At 40.8% G+C, this 20,265-nt stretch overlaps 1 protein-coding gene across 13 annotated transcripts in view; it reads right to left on the bottom strand.

The window, feature by feature from the left end:
* Positions 1-10,788: 10,788 nt before the first annotated feature.
* Positions 10,789-20,265, bottom strand: part of ZRANB3 (zinc finger RANBP2-type containing 3) — a 290,081-nt gene continuing 280,604 nt past the window's right edge. For all 13 annotated transcript variants that reach the window (XM_074399747.1, XM_074399752.1, XM_074399748.1 and 10 more), the window contains 2 exons: positions 19,578-19,709; positions 10,789-14,351 (listed from right to left, as the gene is read on the bottom strand). In XM_074399747.1, the coding sequence (XP_074255848.1) occupies positions 14,253-14,351; positions 19,578-19,709 (231 nt within the window). In that variant the 3' untranslated portion in view covers positions 10,789-14,252. The remainder of the gene's footprint in view (positions 14,352-19,577; positions 19,710-20,265) is intronic.

Below are 20,265 nucleotides of genomic sequence, written 5' to 3'. Positions count from 1 at the left end.
TCCAGTTGTTTTCCAAAGTGGCTGTACTAATTTATAGTCCAAATAGTTCTGGATGAGAGTTTGTTTTACTCCATATCCTTATAGGCTCTTGGGTGTTGACAAATTTTTTTTTTACCAATTTGCTGGTTGTAAAATAGTATCCTTTTTTAAAAAAAAAATTTCTTTTTTTAAGACAGGGTTTCACCATGTTGGTCAGGCTGGTCTTGAACTCCTAACCTCAGGTGATCTGCCTGCCATGGCCTCCAAAGTGCTTGGATTACTGGCGTGAGCCACCGCGCCCGGCCCTTATCCTTTTTTTTTTTTTTTTTGAGACAGAGCGTTGTTCTCTTGCCCAGTTGGAGTCCAGTGGTGAGGTCTTGGCTCACTGCAACCTCCTCCATCCAAATTCAAGTGATTCTCCTGCCTCCGCCTCTCGAGTAGCTGACATTACAGGCATGTGCCATCATGCCGGGCTAATTTTTTGTGTTTTTAGTAAAGATGGGGTTTTACTATGTTGGCCAGGCTGGTCTCGAACTCCTGAGCTCAGGCAATCTGCCTACCTCAGCCTCCCAAAGTGCTGGGATTACAGGTATGAGCCACTGTGCCCAGCCTCTTATTATGGTTTTAATGTGCATTTCCTGAAGCTTGCCATCTTATGCTAAATTTGAAAACTTTAAAAAAATGCAGAAGTCCTCTCTGTCTTGCTCAATCAGCTCTATTAAAAACTTCCTGCAAGCAGCAGGAATTCTACTGCATGAATGTTCACAGCATGAATCCCCACAAATAGGGCAGAACTTCTAAGGGTTATAAAATAAAGCTGAAGCTGCTGCCAGCACTGCTCTTATCAGCAGTGGCAGGCTCTATGCTGGACTGAGAATGATAGCGTTGCTGCTTCCAGAACAGAAGACGAGCATGAAATGGCTGTACACACTCCCATCCCTGCTGGAAGCTTATGGCCTAGAAGATATAACCACTCACATGTTAAGGGTTAGTGTTAGGAGGATGGAGGGATTCCCTGTGGAGGCTTCTGTTTTAATAACGACTTCCCAGGCTTCTACAGATTGAAGACTGCCTTGCATGAGAATGGTCCCACCTAATCCAGTATGCATTTTGAAAAAGGAAGGAACAGAATGCCCTTCGGTAAAGACTAGAAAATAAAACCCAGCCAAGTGCAGTGGTTCATGCCAGTAATCCCAGCACTTTGGGAGGCTGAGAAGGGTGAATTACCCGAGGTTAGGAGTTCAAGACCAGACTGGCCAACATGGCGAAACCCTGTCTCTACTAAAAATACAAAAAAAAATAGCCGGGTGTGGTGGCGGTTGCCTGTAGAGACTTACTATGGAGGCTGAGGCAGGAAAATTGCTTGAACCTAGGAGGCGGAGGTTGCAGTGAGCTGAGATCACACCACTGCACTCCAGCCTGGGGGACAGAGCAAGACTTCGTTCCCCCTCCACCAAAAAAAAAAAAAAAAAAAAAATCAAACCTTACCTCACATATCGCCTGTTTTAGAAGTGGGTATTTATGGCTGCGCTGCCAGTTCAGTAGCCATTGCCACGAGGCAACTGAGACTGAGGAACTGAATTTTTAAATCTTAAATTTTAATTAATTTAGAAACTAAAGCAGAATAAAATATTTTTCTGCTAAACACAACATTATTGTTTTGGTAATGCTACACGGCACTTTAGCCATGGAAAATCTAGCATCTTTGAGATGTTTGCTAGGTATACAATATGTACTTCTAAATACTTAGCGTAAAAATCACCAATTTTTGGCCGGGCACCGCAGTGGCTCATGCCTGTAATCCCAGCACTCTGGGAGGCCGAGGCGGGTAGATCACTAGGTCAAGAGATCGAGACCATCCTGGTCAATATGGTGAAACCCCGTCTCTACTAAAAATACAAAAATTAGCTGGGCATGGTGGTGCGCACCTGTAATCCCAGTTACTCGGGAGGCTGAGGCAGGAGAATTGTCTGAACCCAGGAGGCAGAGGTTGCGGTGAGCTGAGATCCTGCCATTGCACTCCACCCTGGGTAACAAAAGCGAAACTCCACCAAAATTAAAAAAAAAAAATCACCGATTTTTATATTGTTACATGTTAAAATAATCATATTTTGGATATACTGGTTTAAGTAAAATATATTGTTAAAATATTTATCTGTTCCTTTTCATTTTTTAAAGCAGCTACTAAAAAATTTAAACCCACATATGTGGATGACATCAGGCAAGATGGTGGCGTGGGAAATATAGGACTCCGTCTCCCTGTCTAGATAATTACACTGGCAGAATCTGTTGGATGTAACTATTTTGGAACTCTGGAATCTATTCAAAGGCTTGCAGCTGCCAAAGGAAGACTTGGACAGTAAACTGCAATTAATTTTGGTCAAATGCTCTTGGCACGGTAGTGGCTTACCATTCCCTTTCCTAGCTCCATGGCAGTCAGTCATGTACGTGTACCTGGTGCAGCCTGCAAAAAGCTTGTGGAAGTTAGAGAAGGGAATAAGGACCTTGCCTTCCACGTATCAGGGATCTGTGTTCTGAATCCTGCTTCTGATCATAGAGGTGCAGACACAGAGGCAGACGCTACTGCTGCAACGCCACCATCTGAAGTAGCTTTCAGAGTATTCAAAGACTGAGAGCCTGTTACCTCCTGGCCCCTTGGTTTCTCCCTCTTTTCCCTTTTGGGAGGCACATTTGAACAATGGAACATCAAAAAGCAGCTGCATATACAGGGAATTTAGAAAGCCACTACATATGTCCAGGGAAAGATTTAGGCTCAGAAAAGACCCCAGAAGAGCTTAAATTTATACCTTGAATAGATGCCTGGCACAGTCACTCTTCTACACTAAGAACAGCAACAGCGAAACCCAGCAAACCTTGGAGAAGAGAATCTGGTTTCCAGAACTGCCAAACTATAAAATTCAAGTGTCCAGTTTTCAACAAAAAATTATAAGGCATACAAAGAAACAGGAAAGTACAGTCAATTCACAAAGCAAAAAATTAAATCACCAGAAATAGTCTCCGAGAAAGACCAGACAGTAGAGTTACCAGACAAAGGCTTTAGGACAACTGTCTTAAATATGTTCAAAGAGCTAAAGGAAGAGGTGGACAAAGTAAAGAAAATGATGTGTGAATATGGAAATATCAATACAGAAATATAAAACACAAAAAGGAAAAAGAAATTTTGAGCCAGGTGTGGTGACTCATACTCATGCCTGTAATCCCAGCACTTTGGGAGGTGAAAGTGGGCAGATCACCTGAGGTCACGAGTTTAAGACCAACCTGGCAAACGTGGTGAAACCCCATCTCTACTTAAAAATTAGCTGTGTGTAGTGGCACACACCTGTAATCCCAGCTACTTGGGAGGTTGTGGCACAAGAATCACTTGAACCCAGGAGGTGGAGGTTACGGTGAGCTGAGATTGAGCCACTGCATTCCAGCCTGGGCACAGAGTGAGACTCTGTCTCAAAACAAAAACAAAAAAAATTTTTTTTGGAGCTAAAAAAGTAGAATAACTGAAATGAAAAATTCATTAGAGGAATTCAAAAATATATTTGAGCAGGCAGAAGAGAAAATCAGTGAATGTGATAAAAGTAGAATTGAAATTCTCTCCTGAGGAACAAGAAAGAAAAAAATTATAAAGAAAAGTGGCCAGGCGCGGTGGCTCAAGCCTGTAATCCCAGCACTTTGGGAGGCCGAGGCGGGTGGATCACGAGGTCAGGAGATCGAGACCATCCTGGTCAACATGGTGAAACCCCGTCTCTACTAAAGATACAAAAAATTAGCTGGGCATGGTGGCGCGTGCCTGTAATCCCAGCTACTCAGGAGGCTGAGGCAGGAGAATTGCTTGAACCCAGGAGGCAGAGGTTGCGGTGAGCCGAGATCGCGCCATTGCATTCCAGCCTGGGTAACAAGAGCGAAACTCCATCTCAAAAAAAAAAAAAAAGAAAAAAGAAAAGAAAAGTGAACAGATCCTGTGGATAAGACACCATAAAGCAGACAAACATATGCAGTATGGGAGTCACAGAAGGAGACGGAGACAAGTAGCAGAGACATTATTTGAACAAATAATGGCAAAAAATCCCAAATTTAATGTAATTTAATGTTTATATTCTTGGATGAATATAAAAACAAAGATATCCACATCAAGACACATTCTAATAAATTGTCAAACACCAAACAGAGAGAGAATCTTAAAATCAGCAAAACAGAAGTCATTCATTGCATCAAAGGGTGCTCAAAAAAAATTATCAGCATATTTCTCATCAGAAGTCTTGGAGGCCAGAAGGCCATGGACTGATATATTCAAAGTGCTGCAAGAAATAAAATGGCCAACCAAGAATCCTTTATCTGGCAAAACTGTCCATCAAAAACGAGGGGGAGATTAAAATACTTTAAGGTAAATAAAAGCTGAGAGAGCTTATTGTCATTAGACTAACTCTGCAAGAAATGTAAAGGGAGTCCTATAGGTTAACATAAAAGTATGTCAGGCTGGGCATGGTGGCTCATGGCTGTAATCCCAGCACTGTAGGAGGCTGAGGTGGGCAGATCATCTGAAATCAGGAGTTCAAGACCATCCTGGCCAACAGGTGAAATCACATCTCTAATAAAAATACACAAATTAACTGGATGTGGTGGCACATACCTGTAATCCCAGCTACCCAGGAGGCTGGGGCAGGAAAATCACTTGAACCCAGGAGAGGGAGGTTGCAGTGAGCTGAGATCATACCACTGCACTCCAGCCTGGGCGGCAGAGCAAGACTTCAACTCAAAAAAAAAAAAAAAAAAGGCAATGAAAGGATATGAGACATTAGATCAAAGGCATATGAAGAAATATTTCCAGCAAAAATAAATACTTGGGAAATTATAAAAGCTAGTATTATCGGAACTGGTTTGTAACTCCAGTTTCTGTTTTTACATGACTTAAGAGACTAATGCATTAAAAAAACAATTATTAGTTTATGTTTTTGGACACATACTACATAAAAATAGAATCTTGTAGCATTAATAACTTAAAGAAGTTGAAGATGAAGCTGTATAGAAGTCGTTTATTTTTATATTTGAGACAGAGTCTCACTCTATCACCCAGGATGGAGTGCAGTGGCATAACCTGACTCGCTGTAACCTCCACTTCCCGGGTTCAAGCGATGCTCGTGCCTCAGCCTCCCAAGTAGCTGGGATTACAGGTGCGCACCACAACACCCAGCTAATTTTTGTATTTTTAGTAGAGATGAGGTTTCGTCATGTTGGCCAGGCTGGTCTTGAACTCCTGACCTCAGGTGATCCACCTGCCTTGGCCTCCCAAAGTGCTGGGATTATAGGCATAAGCCACCACGCCTGGCCTAAAAATACAGTTTCTATATGCTATTGAAGTTAAGCTAGTATAAATCCTTCTCAAATTCTTCTAAAAAACTGAAGAAGAGGAAACAATTTTTTCTTTTCTTTTTTTTTTGAGACGGAGTCTCACTCTGTCACCCAGGCTGGAGTGCAGTGGTGCAATCTCAGCTCACTGCAATCTCTGCCTCCCAGTTCATGTGATCCTCCTGTCTCACCTCCTGAGTAGCTAGGATTACAGGTGCACCCTACCATGCCTGGCTAATTTTTGGATTTTTAGTAGATACGGAGTTTCACCATGTTGGCCAGGCTGGTAGAGGAAACAATTTTTTATTCATTCTATGAAGCCAGCATTGCCCTAATACCAAAGCCAGACAAGGACACCACAAGAGATAGAAAAATACAAACCAGTTATCACTTATGAACATGGATACAAAAATGCTCAAAAAATACTACCAGCAACCAAATTCAGCAGCAATCAAAGGATTATGCAGGATGACAGAGTTGGATTTATCCCTGGAATACAAGCATGATTCAACATGTAAAAATGGATCATTGTAATACACCACGTAAAAAGAATAAAGGACAAAAAGCACATGATCATCTCATTTTCTGTAGAAAAAGAATTTCACAAAATTCAACGCTCTTTTATGATAAGAACACTCAACAAACTAGGAATGGAAACTACCTCAATGTAATAAAGGCAATATATTTTTAAAAACCCACAATTAACATCATACTTAATTATTACAGACTAAAAGCCTTTCTTCTAAGATCAGGAACAAGATATCCCTGTCTTCACCATTTCCATTCAACACTAATGGAAATCCTAGCCAGAGCAATTAGGCAAGAAAAGAAAAGGCACCGAAATTGGAAAGAATGAAGTCTCTGTTTGCAGACATGATCTTAATGCAGAAACCTCTAGAGATTTCACATTTTATATCCTCTGTAGGCTAGATGTGGTGGCTCATTCCTGTAATCCAGCACTGTGGGAGGCTGAGGCAGGCAGATCACGAGGTCAGGAGATTGAGACCATCCTGGCCAACATGGCGAAACCCTGTCTCTACTAAAAATACAAAAACTAGCCGGGAGTGATTGTGCATGCCTGTAGTCCCAGCTACTTGGGAGACTGAGGCAGAATTGCTTGAGCCCAGAAGGCGGAGGTTGCAATGAGCCAAGATCTAGCCACTGTACTCCAGCCTGGGCAACAAAGCGAGACTCCATCTCAAAACAAACAAATGAACAAAAGCCTCTGTAAAAACTAATAAATTTAGCAAAGACGCAGGATATGAAACATGCAAAAATAAGTTGCATTTCTATACACTAAAAATGAACCAAAAGGAAATTTAAAAAACAATTCTACTTATAGTGGCATTACAAAGAATAAATATGTATAAATTAACCATGAAAGGGAAAAACCTATAAACTAAAAACTGCAAACATTGCTGAAAGCAATTATAGAAGACATAAATCAATGAGAACACATTCCATGTTCATGAATTGGAATACTTATTATAGTATTGTCAGTACTACTCAAAGTGATCTATAGATTCAATGCAATGTTTATTGACATGGTTTGGATAATTGTCCCTTCCAAATCTCAAGGTGAAATGTAATCCCAATGTTGGAGGTAGAGCCTGGGGTGGGGGTGGTATTTGGGTCATGAGGGCAGATCCCACACAGCTTGGGACTGTCCTTGTGATAATGAGTTCTTTTGAGATCTGGTGGTTTCAAAGTATGTGGTACCTCCTCCTACTCTCACCATATGAGACACTGGCTCCTCCTTTGCCTTCAGCCATGATTTTAAGGTTCCTGAGGCCCTCACCAGAAACAGATCCTGAGCCATGCTGGCACAGTCTGCAAAACTGTGATCCAATTAAACCTATTTTCTTTATGAATTACCTAACCTTGGATACTTCTTTATAGTGACACAAAAATGGCTTAACAGACCTATCAAAATCCTACTGAAATTTCCATGGAAATAGAAAAATCCATCCTAAAATTTATATGGAATCTCAAGGGACCCCAACTAGACAAACACACTTGTAAAGAAATCAGAAGTCTTGATTGGGTGTGGTGGCTCACACCTGTAATCCCAGCACTTTAGGAGGCTGAAGCGGGTGGATTGCCTGAGCTCAGGAGTTCGAGACCAGCCTGGGCAACATGATGAAACCCTGTCTCTACTAAAATAACAAAAAATCAGGCAGTTGTGGTAGCACGTGCCGATAGTCCCAGCTACTTGGGAGGATGAGGTAGGAGAATCACTTGAACCTGGGAAGCAGAGGTCACAGTGAGCTGAGATTGGGCCACTGCACTCCAGCATGGCGACAGAGTGAGACTCCATCTCAAAAAGAAAAAAAAGAAACCAGAAGTCTCACATTTTCTGATTTCACAATTTACTATAGAGTGACAGTAATCAAAACAGTGTGGTACTGGCATAAAGGCAGACATATAGACCAAGGGAATAAAGTATAGAACCCAGAAACAGATCCATACTTATATGGTCAAATGATTTCTAACAAGGGTGCCAAGATCATTTAATGGGGAAAGACAGTCTTTTCAACAATGGTGCTAGGGAAACTGCACATCTACATGTAAAAGAATATGCTAAATACAAAAATTAACATGAAGTAGATCAAAGACTTAAACATAGGAACTAAAACTATAAAACTCAGAGGAAAACACACAGGAAAGGCCTCAAGACATTGGACTTGGCAATGACTTTCTAGATCTGACATCAAAGGCACAGGCAACAAAAGAAATAGACAAATTGGGCTTCATAAAAAATTTAAAACTTCTGTGTAAAGTTCATTCAACTGAGTAAAATGACAATTCACAGAATAGGAGAGATCTGCAAACCACCTATTTGATAAGTAATTAATGTCCAGAAGATATAAATAACTCCTAAAGCTCAACAATAAAAGCAAACAATTCAATTCAAAAATGGGCGTAGGACTTGAATAGATATTTCTCCAACAGTAATGTACAAATGGCCAACAAGTACATGAAAAGATGCTCAACATCATTAGTCTTTAGGGAAAGGTAAATCAAAATCACAATGAGATATTATTTCATACCCCTCAGGATGGCTACTATAAAACAAAACAAAATAAACTGTATTAGGTAGTTACCAAGAACTGGGAAGGAAGTTAGTTTAATAAGTGCAGAGTTTCCGTATGAATGGTGAAAAAGTTCTGGAGAGGCATAGTGATGATGGTTATGCAATAATTTGAATGTACTTAATACCAATGAACTGTAAACTTAAAAAAAATTAAAATGATAAATTTTACCACAATAAAAATTACATATGTGCCTTGAATTATATTTCTGTTGGATGGTACTGGTCTAGAAACACAACATATTTTATGTTTAATTATAATTAGTGGTTGTAATTAACAAATACCTTTTTTTCTTAAAATGCAAAAACACCCTTGGCAGGACTTATTTGAGCAAAATCAGGTGCCTGACCTCTACTTAACTACTAATATGCTAATATGAAACCACACTGGCATATGGCACACTAAGGAAGGGAGTCATTTTTACTTACAAGCTGCAGCAGGCACAAGGAACCAAATGGGCCACAGAGATACACATTAGGCTGGTGAAAGGGCTGACATTGATGTCAGGGTGGCAGATGGTTTCTAATGTCCATGGAGAGTTTAAGAACTAATGGACACATGTCCAAGGTCAAGGAATAGGGTAGGAACTGATTTTGTCATCATGCTACATGCGCAAGATGGCATACAATGATGCAACATGAAATATCTCTTCCTCACCCTCAAGTTTTGCTAGAAGAAGAAACTTTTGGCTTATCTCTACCCTCTGACTCCCTCCTCTCTAAAGGAAGCAGAGTGACTTATCCCATTGGCAAATTTAGGAGAAGCCATGGAGGATGAAAATGCCTATTTCCTTTCTCTCTGATCAGTCTGTCTATAGGACAGACTGCTTTTATGTGCTGAGGACAGAAGCTGTCAAGTTTGGCCTGGAGATCCTTTTCTCACTGTCCCCAAGATGAAGTCAAGTAGCTGCTGGCCTGGATTTTGGGGTAAGTTTTCTTGCCCTGCAGGATAGATTCACTCTTACTTTCCTGCAGGGGAGTCACCCAGGGCCCCAGTTGAACACAGAGGCCTTAAGTATTAGAGAGCTTGACTGGTGCTGCAGATCGATGCATGATCTCTAATTCTCTTTTATGAACCTCACAATTGACATTGTCAATTTCATCTGTCAGGCTTCTGTGTTTCATTTTTCAACTGGTTCCCAGTTTGATGTGGAGAGAGAGAGAGGCATTAGCAATTATCCTTCTTAAACCTCCTAAGAGCAGTTTTCAAAACAGCAAGAAGAACAAAAACAGCATGGCAGTATTTCGTGTATGACTTCAAAAAACATCCATTTGATGTAGGCCAAGACATAAATTATAAGTCATAGTTCTGTAAGAAAGTATTACACAGAAAGCAGGTAAAACATTTTTGCAGGACTGCAAAGGCTCTAAGCTGAAGCATAGCAATCTGGAGTTACACTAAGAAGATTGGGCTGTGCCTGTGGCACGTGTGTGTAAACGTTTCATGCCAAGCACTTGCTAGGTTCAGGCTGCACAAGAGTGCTTTCTTTAGCTCATTTTGGAGGCTAAGTTGAAACGATGTTGGGCCCTTTCTTAAACATACTTGAGCTTTATATAGTTACAGGTGTTTGGAGGTTCTCCAATCTAATGACGACATCTGGTTGCAGGAAGGCAGATGTGTAAGAGCAGAGTGACTGTGAAATACAAACACTTTAGCAAATGTGGAATAATTAACAATATTTTTAAGGCATACTAGAGACCAGTTTACAGAAAATAGCTAGAAGCTACTGCTAGGAAGATCCAGTCAATGATCTAAGGAGAAACTACTAAGGCAGAGAGGCAGGTAGTTGGAACACAGAATGTTTCTTAGTAACAGTGACATTTCTCAATGGTAAATATGAACATAACCAGGGTGGCAAAACCACCCTGAACAATATAAAGCAACTGATAAACTTGAAATGGTATAAAACATTTTCTGGTAGCTGGATATTCGGATAGATTAGTGCAGTGACTAGGAGCCCACAGCTTTCCAGTCCAAAAGAATAAATGGTGGAATGAGAGACAGGCTAGTAATATGTAACAGAAAATGAGATATTATTTCCACAATTTATTTTTGATGTTTGAAATCCATAATTCTGTATCCTGTAAGTAAATACAATCCATCTATTTACCGTAAAGAGCTCAAGAGTATCGACTTTTTTGACATAATGTAAAATGCCTCATACTTATTTTTCTAAAGAAACTACATTTTAAATGTTTCACTCAAGAATCTGAAGAAGAGATTTGATTTATTAGCAAGATGTATGAGCAGAAAATCCTTTCATATCCAGTTAATAAAATATTATAGAGGATATTCATTTGTTCCAAGAAAATCTCCCCAAGAAATGTATGTTAGGCTGCAGTTAACAATGAGAGTAGGCTTCTTTTTTTTTTTTTTTTTTTTTTTTTTTTTAAATGAGACAGAGTTTCGCTCTTGTTACCCAGGCTGGAGTGCAACGGCACGATCTCGGCTCACCGCAACCTCCGCCTCCTGGGTTCAGGCAATTCTCCTGCCTCAGCCTCCTGAGTAGCTGGGATTACAGGCACGTGCCACCATGCCCAGCTAATTTTTTGTATTTTTAGTAGAGACGGGGTTTCACTATGTTGACCGGGATGGTCTCGATCTCTTGACCTTGTGATCCATCCGCCTCAGCCTCCCAAAGTGCTGGGATTACAGGCTTGAGCCACTGCGCACGGCCGAGAGTAGGCTTCTTTAAAATTCCCTATGAATTCTTCTTCCTGGCTCTGGGGCTACTAAAAGCAACTTTATTAATCATCAGAATGTTTACGGGATCATTGTTACTCAGTGACAGGAACAGGAAGGCAGGCTAGCCTGATGCTGGCTATGCGAGGTTTGGGTGTGTAAGCCCCACCGTGCTCAGGTTCTCCCCACCCAGCCCCTACCCACAGGCATATTTTCATATGGTTCCGTATCGTAAGCTGGTTCATTCCCACCTCCCACTTCCCAGTTCTGTTCCTTGGATCCAGAGCTGTTTTTCTTTTCTGAGATGGGGACTTGCTGTGTTACCTAGGCTGGCCATGAACCCCTGGGCTGAAGTGACCCTCCTACCTCAGCCTCCAGAGTAGCTAGGCTACAGGCAAGTGCCATCACACCTGGATAGAGCCTTTTTTTGTTGCTGTTTTCTTAGCCTACACTGTATCTCGCAACTTCTCTGAGTCTTTTCAGAGCTGGTCCTGTCCTTCTACACTCACTGTACCCCGCTGTGTCTTTCACTTCATCTCCATCTACTGCATGGCAGCAGCTAAGTTCTTCCTGGTGGCCATCTGCACTTCTTTCTGCACTCAGGATCTGCTGCTTGCTCTGACACTTTCTGTGTCCCTCTGTCATAACCTCCCATTTGCAATACATAGGGGGCAGCTTCTGTTTCACATTGTGAGGATGAAAGAACAGTCTCCTCAAGATACCCTTTTGGTCTTGGTGATTAGATCAATCTCTATCTTTATTTTCAGTCCCAGAACCTTCATCTCAATGTGCCCCGCAAGTAATGCAGACCAAATTAGGGGGAAGGCAGGACACAAAGCTCTGAGACGTGTCAGGAAGGGATGGGGATGAGCCAGTCAGCATCCTGTACAGCAAATGGTCACTGCTCCTCATGGCATTTTTAATTCGTCAGAACTCGGAAACTTTGTATAGACTGAGCCTATCTATCTTCATGGATTGTTTCACCTCAAACCAACACACAGTTCTTACATCTGAGAACTTTCTCCTTAGAATTATCACCTTAATGTGATCTGAAGAGCAAGTTCCCCTCAAATCTGACCTACTTAGACCACACTTGCAAACACTCCGTGCTGGAGGAAAGGCAGCGTGCCTGCTTCTTGACAAAGAACAACCATGACAAATCCTAGGTTACCTTGGAAATGAGGCAGAAAACTGCAAAGAGCCTGACCAACTAAGCAGAAAGGAGGCTAAAGAAAGCCCAACTTCATTTATAAAATAAGCAACATGATTTGATCTCACAATGAAATAGAAACCGAGGAACAACTCTGGAAGGAAAATTTATGATTATATAATCTTTCTAAAAACAAGTCTTTGGGTTGTAAAACACTTGCTGTTAATTAAAGCAGGAAAATGCTCAAACCAAAGAGGTACACATTCTAATAGTATTTACAAATAGGTCCCTTTTGGGAATGCAATTCTTCCTTGGACCCGTATTTTGTATAGTTCTGACTCTTTGCTTTCATGATTCTGACAATTAGATTGCAGGATTAGGCGCTTTGCTTCAGGATCACTCTTACCTTATGTCAATTACATTTTAATATTATCATTGTACTTCTAAATGCATATAACCGGCAGGGCGCGGTGGCTCAAGCCTGTAATCCCAGCACTTTGGGAGACCGAGGCGGGTGGATCACGAGGTCAAGAGATCAAGACCATCCTGGTCAACATAGTGAAACCCCGTCTCCACTAAAAATACGAAAAATTAGCTGGGTATAGTGGCGTGTGCCTGTAATCCCAGCTACTCGGGAGGCTGAGGCAGGAGAATTGCCTGAGCCCAGAAGGCGGAGGTTGCGGTGAGCTGAGATCGCACCATTGCACTCCTGCCTGGGTAACAAGAGCGAAAACTCTGTCTCAAAAAAAGAAAAAAAGGCCGGGCGCGGTGGCTCACGCCTGTAATCCCAGCACTTTGGGAGGCCGAGGTGGGCGGATCACAAGGTCAAGAGATCGAGACCATCCTGGTCAACATGGTGAAACCCCGTCTTTACTAAAAATACAAAAAATTAGCTGGGCATGGTGGCGCGTGCCTGTCATCCCAGCTACTCAGGAGGCTGAGGCAGGAGAATTGCTTGAACCCAGGAGGCGGAGGTTGCGGTGAGCCGAGATCGCGCCATTGCACTCCAGCCTGGGTAACAAGAGCGAAACTCCGTCTCAAAAAAAAAAAAAAAAAAAAAAAGCATATAACCATCTGGTTATGCCTTACTATAAAGTGTTTTATCATCATCACTCTTTTTAAAAGAAGTAGCAGAAATATACCTTTAATAACACAGGGTTTTAAAAGGAGAATATGAGAACAAGAAGATAAAGAGTATTTTGACAATAAGCCTAGTTTTATTCATTTTTTAAAAAAAGATCTGAAAAATCAGGCCTGTGCTCGCTTTGGCAGCACATATACTTAAAAAAAAAAAAATCAAGTTTAAGTGGCATTTTACATTTTACGGTTTCAGTTATTTAATAGTTTTAAAAATTACACAGAACCTCTGAATTGTACACAAACACCATTAGCGTTAGGTACTTTATTTTGAAAAGGATATTTTTGATAAAGATGACTGGCTAAGAAATAAAGCAAGAAGGGAAACACCCAAAATGTGTATCCCAAGGTCATTCTGGAGGTATTCAGCAGACAATCTCTCTTGAATCCTAAGGAGGCTGGTCATGCTTAGCCCAGAACTCCTGAATAATGATTTGCCTCTGAAATTTCCCATAAAGTTTTGCAGTGTTCCATTCATACCTATGACAGTCCAAAACCAATACTAATCCAGAAGCATTTTTCAGGTAATTGAGAGTACATTTTTTAAACACAGTCTATGCATAATATATTGATTAGGCATATTAGGGATAAAGAGCTTAACAAAACATTGCTGAAACATAATTGCTAGTCTGCATCAAATCAAAAAGACCACAGAAATATTTAGTATCATATCTTAGTTTCTGTTAAATATTTTCAAAATGTATTTAACACTAAAAGTAATTAGTACAACAGAATTTGAATTCTTGATTTTTGTTCTGAAAATTTTTACTTTCAATATATTAAACATGGAAAAATTTTGTATTAAATTATTCCACATGTAAACCATATGTCATTCATTCATACATTTTTCCACTTTACTTCTTTACCAAAAATCGTGTGATGTCTGATCCATGCTTTGATGCTAGAGATTGTCTTCTCACCTGGCTTCTTTCCTTAACTTGTCTGGCAGTTCTCTAAAAGTTAAAAAATATGCGTGTGCATATGTTAGGATAAAAGCACTGGCTACCGAAGCTCAAAAATTCTTTGTACTGTTAGCCTGGAAACTCTACACTGTCACTACACACATTTTCCAGTGCTTGGCTATTAAAGAGTTACCAAACCACAAGGCAGATACTCTGCAACTCTGGCAACTCCAAGGTTAGGACCAAAGTAGCAGGAGAAGACATACAACTTGAGAGATGTCTTGCTACCCAGCGACAGCATACATTTCTCATTTGGAGACTAGAGAGGCCCTGATTCTCCCATCCAAATGGGAGTTCTTAAGGCATCTTGGGATTACCCAGAGTAGAAGATCTGCCCACTTCCTAGTCTCTGATCCCAGAGGCCATTTCCAACTCAACAGATAAGCCGGTGCAGAAAATAAAATGACATAGACCAGAACTGGATTCTTCCACTAATCCCACAAATAATATTTTTCATGACAATTTTTAAAAATAATTACAGAAAAGGCTGCGTTTTCTTTGGCTATTTCTTAATTCTCTTATAGGTCTTGAATTTGCAAATAACTTGCTTAGCTGAGAAATCAGATGACTTTTTTTTCCATTTGAAGTCCATGTGAGGTGATCCAGGTGGAAAGAGTGAAGGACAGAAGTGAAGCTTATGGCCAGGTGCAGTGGCTCATGCCTGTAATCCCAGCACTTTGGGAGGCTAAGGTGGGTGAATCACCTAAGGTCAGGAGTTCAAGACCAGCCTGGCCAACATGGTAAAACTTCGTCTCTACTAAAAATACAAAAATCAGCCAGGTATGATGGCCCATGCCTGTAATCCCAGCTACTCAGGAGACTGAGGCAGGAGAATCAGCTTGAACCCATGAGGTGGAGGTTGTAGTGAGCTAAGATCGCACCACTGAACTCCAGCCTGGGTGACAGAGTGAGACTCCATATAAAAAATAAATAAATAAATAAAAAAGAAGAGACACTTACAACTAAAACAAATTACAAAAACCAAAAAGCCTGCCTACATGACATGATTCCATTTATGTAAAATGTGTTTTTTTAAAATTGCATTTTAGGTTTTGGGGGTAAAACGTTTTCACATAAAAATGTTTGTGAAAAAACTGTGGAATATAGCATATTAAAAGAGTGGTAGGCTAGGCACAGTAGCTCATGCCTGTAATCCTAGCACTTTGGGAGGCTGAGGAGGGCAGATTGCCTGAACTCAGGAGTTCTTGACCAGTCTGGGCAACATGGTGAAACTCCATCTCTACTAAAAATACAAAAAATTAGCCAGGTGTGGCAGCATATGCCTGTAGTCCCAGCTACTTGGGAGGCTGAAGCAGAATTACTTGAACCCAGGAGCCGAAGGTTGCAGTGAGCCGAGATCACACCACTGTACTTGAGCCTGGGCAACAGAGTAAGACTGTGTCAAAAAAAAAAAAAAAAAAAAAAAAAAAAAGAGTAGTAGTAAAGAGTTCATACATTATAAACATTGGCAAAGGATCTGAAATAGTTCTCAAAGTTCAAATATAATTGATTAGCATCTTTTAAAAACATCAGTCTTTAGCAAACAAAACAACTGCAGGCCATTCTCCTTGCACCACATGGCACCCACCCACTGACTGTATTCAGTGGCAGTTAAATGGGCTTCTGGGGCCATAAATGAATAAAATTCTTTGGAACACAGTTTGGTGATAAATTCCTACATTGTCAAAAATAACCAAACACTTTTGACTCAGTGATTTTTACATATGACAATCTACCTTATGGAATGACCTCAAAAAGTAGGAAACACACAAAAATAGATCAGAGACACGGTTTCACCATGTTGGCCAGGCTGGTCTTGGAACTCCTGATCTCAAGTGATCCGCTCACCTTGGCCTCCCAAAGTGCTGGAATTACTGGCGTGAGCCACCTCACCCGGCCAGGTCCCCCACGTTCCTGGCTTTCGGACTCCACTGGAGAGAGGATGAATAAAGAGGAAGCTGCAGCCTGTGAAGCATCTAATCCCTGCTCCCCTCTGAAACTGGGACATGTTGGACCAAGCACTATTTCACAGAAGAAGAAACTGAGGCAGACAGAGAGAAGTGAAGTAGCTTGCCAAAATAGTAAAACTACATTATAAATCATAAACCCAAATGCCACTCTTTATTATCCCAGTTTCCCAAAAGCTGGACCAGCCATGACGGCACCTTCCAATAAAAGGGGAACTTCAGAGATGCTATGAGAAAAGAGGAACAGACATCTGCAATAGGTATCTGCAACTTCCTTTTCAAAAACAACATCAACATTGGTTTCTCAGGAAGCCACTGCCAGCCAAATGTGATAGCTGACACTGAGTTCCTGAAATTCTCTAATTAGGATCCCAGATTGGAGGGTCAGCCAGTGGTTAACATGTAATTAGCACAAAACTGATTTTATTGGAAGACTGAGGGTGGGCACTCACCATAGTTCTAACCGTTAGAAAATCCACAAAAACATTACAATTCTGTGTGTATGAGTTTAGGAAAAAATGAAAATCCTGACAAAATCCCAACCTAAAAAACAATGTTAACACTTGCAAGTAGGATGGGGAGGCAGAGATGAATTGGCAGCGTTATCACTATGGACTATGTGAACTTTAACAAAATAAGAAATGGGGTGGGGGTTGGGTAGTGGTGTTTTTAACAGAGCAGGAGTAGAGACGGATGTCCTGGGAGCAGAATGGATGCCCATGCTGCCTGGAGCTTGAAGCTGGAAGCTGAGGACTAAGAGGATACAAGAGGGTGGGGACCCGTACCTTTTCCAAGAAACCGGTGCCCCAAAACTGGTAAGCTGGGGTATGCATTTAGCTCATTCCTTTAGTCACCACCCAATGAAAGAAATGACTGATGGCAGGACTTGAACAGTTCTCCATAAATGAGTTCCTGGGAGAGAACAGGTCTCCAGGCTCCACAATACCCACCAAATACACTGCCTTTAGCCCATTTCAAACTGTACTTTTATACAGAATCCAACCCAACCAAACTCAGAGGTAAGGGTGAAGGTAGGCAATGAACAGCTATGATCCTCCATTCCTTGGCCAGGCAGGGAGCCTCTCCATCCACTTTCATGAAACTGCTTGTAACAGAAATAAGAAAACCAACTCCAAGGCTCAGTAACCCACCCAAGGTCAGAACCACTGAGTGCAGAACCTGTGAGCCACAAAGGAGACTGAAAACCAGAAAGAGCTTCTCTCTAGTCTGCATTATTTTAAGAAAAACATGCCCATAGGGGCAATGGGGAACCAAGGCTGTGGGACAACCTGGACTCAGCACACTCATCTTCCTTTCGAATTAAACATCACCTTCCCAGGAGCAACAACAGCCTGGCCCAGCAGATGAACTGGAATCAATCTAAGCTTTCCCCCTATGCCAGGGGTGGTGTGGGGTAGGGATTTGGGTCAGTTTGGGCACTTACACCTACTTAGTTTGGGCACCACTGGACCTGCTGTGAAGTCTACTGGCATCTTCCAGGAAAGTCCTACCTCATTAGTAAAAAGAAAAACAAAGACTTGCAAAGAAAGTTCCTGCTCTACCTGGTGAATGCTGTTGTGTGAGGATGTCATGTTTGGAACATGCCAGTCACCCTGTGACCACAAGAAGGCCAGGCATACCACAAGATGGTCATTCCAGTGCTCTGAATCAGCCCCAAACCACTTCCCTCAAAACTCATGTTCTAAAGTGATTAAAAGTGTGCTTTGAAAGTAAGACCCGTGACAGTCAACATATCAGTGACTGTCAGGAGTCAAGGGTAGAGGGAGGGAAGAACAGATGGAGCACAGAGAATTTTTAAGGCAGTGAAAATGTTCTGTATGATGCTATAATGAATACATGCCATCGTATACTTGTCCACCAAGAGTGAACCCTAGAGTAAACTATGGACTTTGGGTGATTATGATGTGTTAATGCAGGTTCGTCAGTTGCAACAAATGTACCATTCTAGAGGGGGATGTTGATAATAGAAGGCTATGCATGTGTGAGACCAGGGGATATATGGGAAATCTCTGTATTTGCCTCTCAAGTTTGCTGATAATCTAAAACTGCTCTTAAAAATAAAGTCTTACCAAAAAAAAAAAAAAAAGTAGGAAACAGTTTTGTTTACAAAAAATGTGCTTGGTGGCATGGATGCAGAAAAGCAAAAAAAATTTAATTAAATATTAATCAGTATGAGAATGGTTAAGTAAATTACACTAGAGATCTACTCAATAGAATATCATATTATGCAGTCATTTTAGATGATATAAATTATGAATGGTTGGAAAACATGAGAAATGCTTAGATCTTGCCAAAAGTGAAAAAAAGGTGAACACGAAGTCACATATTGAATATGTGCCTCTTTTTTTTTGTTTTTTGAGATGGAGTCTTTTTCTGTCACCCAGGCTGGAATGCAGGGGTGTAATCTTGGCTTACTACAACTTCTGCCTCCTGGGTTCAAGCAATTCTCTGCCTCAGTCTCCCAAGTAGCTGGGGTTAGTCGCCCACCACCATGCTCAGCTAATTTTTGTATTTTTAGTAGAGATGAGGTTTCACCATCTTGGCCAGGCTGGTCTTGAACTCCTGAACTTGTGATCCATCCGCCTCGGCCTCCCAAAGTGCTGGGATTACAGGCGTGAGCAACCGCGCCCAGCCATGTATGCCTCTTTCTAAGATGATCTCAACAGGTGAATCTTATTAACTGTTACTGGACTGCCTATAAAAAATTCATCCTGGTAGATAAGCAATACTATGTGTTTTTTCCTCTCATTCTAAGCAACAGGTAACTAACTACCCAATGATATGCCAGAGTTAATTGGTTTTATACTTTGGCCAGCAATGAAACCTCTGCATGTTGAATTGAGTTGGTCCTAGAGATAATTTATTAATGTTTTCAGATATTTCAGGATACCCTTAGTTATATGCAAACTTGTATGACTGCCCCAATTCACCAAACTTCCAGTTTGAAGATCAGGGTCTTGTCAAGACAATATATAAACTGTATTCATTTCTTTTTTGGTAGTGGTGCTAATGTCTTGTACTAGAATGAATTAAAAGGGAAGCAGCTTCTCTTGCATCTGTGACACAGGCCTTGAGAAGAAAAGCAAGTGTTAGATGATGAAAGGGATAAAATTCATCTTGAATCTCAGACCAGGGATAAATTCATCCACATAATCTTCCACACCTGTATGCACAATTTTCCATTTGACTTCTCAGGATGGAGTCATAGCTATATGAGAGCTTCACTGACCTCTTTATGACAGACTGTGCAGAGAGTCTGCAGGTTGTCCAGGGAACACTGTCCTCCTCCCCTGTACACTGGCTTGATGTGATCCACCTGCCAGAAATGTCCTTCTCTTGGGCTTCTTATCATTTCATTTAGCTGCAATAAGAATACAAGAGCAGCAATTTTCAACATATATTGCAAGAACTATGTGTTGTTCTGCATTGTACAATCATGTTTATATAGCAAAAGCACGAGGAAAAATACATCAGGATAGCTTTTTATAGCTTTTACTGTGAGTAGAAAAAACCTTCTGGTTAGCAGTTTGAAAACAATAAAATGTGTTTCTGCAAGTTTTTTTTCTCCCTTATCTAACTCATTTTGAAAAAATTACAAGGAAACATAAAATACCAAGACTCCTGACAGATTGGGAAAAACTGATTTTTGTGCACCTTTGGTTTATATATTTACTAATCCAAATCTAAGGAAAGAGTAAGAACAGATTAGAAATTTAAAACTTCTAAATACTACTGAGTCAAACAATTTTTAATTGTTGACCTAAATGCTTTTGTCACTATACAGTGGCAGTTTAATATCAATGGCTGTTAGCTAGAACTTTTATACTATTCACCAGAGAACTTTCCAAGTTATGTGAACTGTAATGAAATTTCTAGAACAAATCTCTGTAACTTGCATATTTGGAATAATTAAAGAT

Source organism: Saimiri boliviensis, chromosome 5 (assembly GCF_048565385.1).
Source record: "Saimiri boliviensis isolate mSaiBol1 chromosome 5, mSaiBol1.pri, whole genome shotgun sequence".
Lineage (NCBI taxonomy): Eukaryota > Metazoa > Chordata > Mammalia > Primates > Cebidae > Saimiri > Saimiri boliviensis.
Note: the sequence above shows the minus strand (reverse complement) of the source record. Positions and strands in the feature narration are given on the sequence as shown.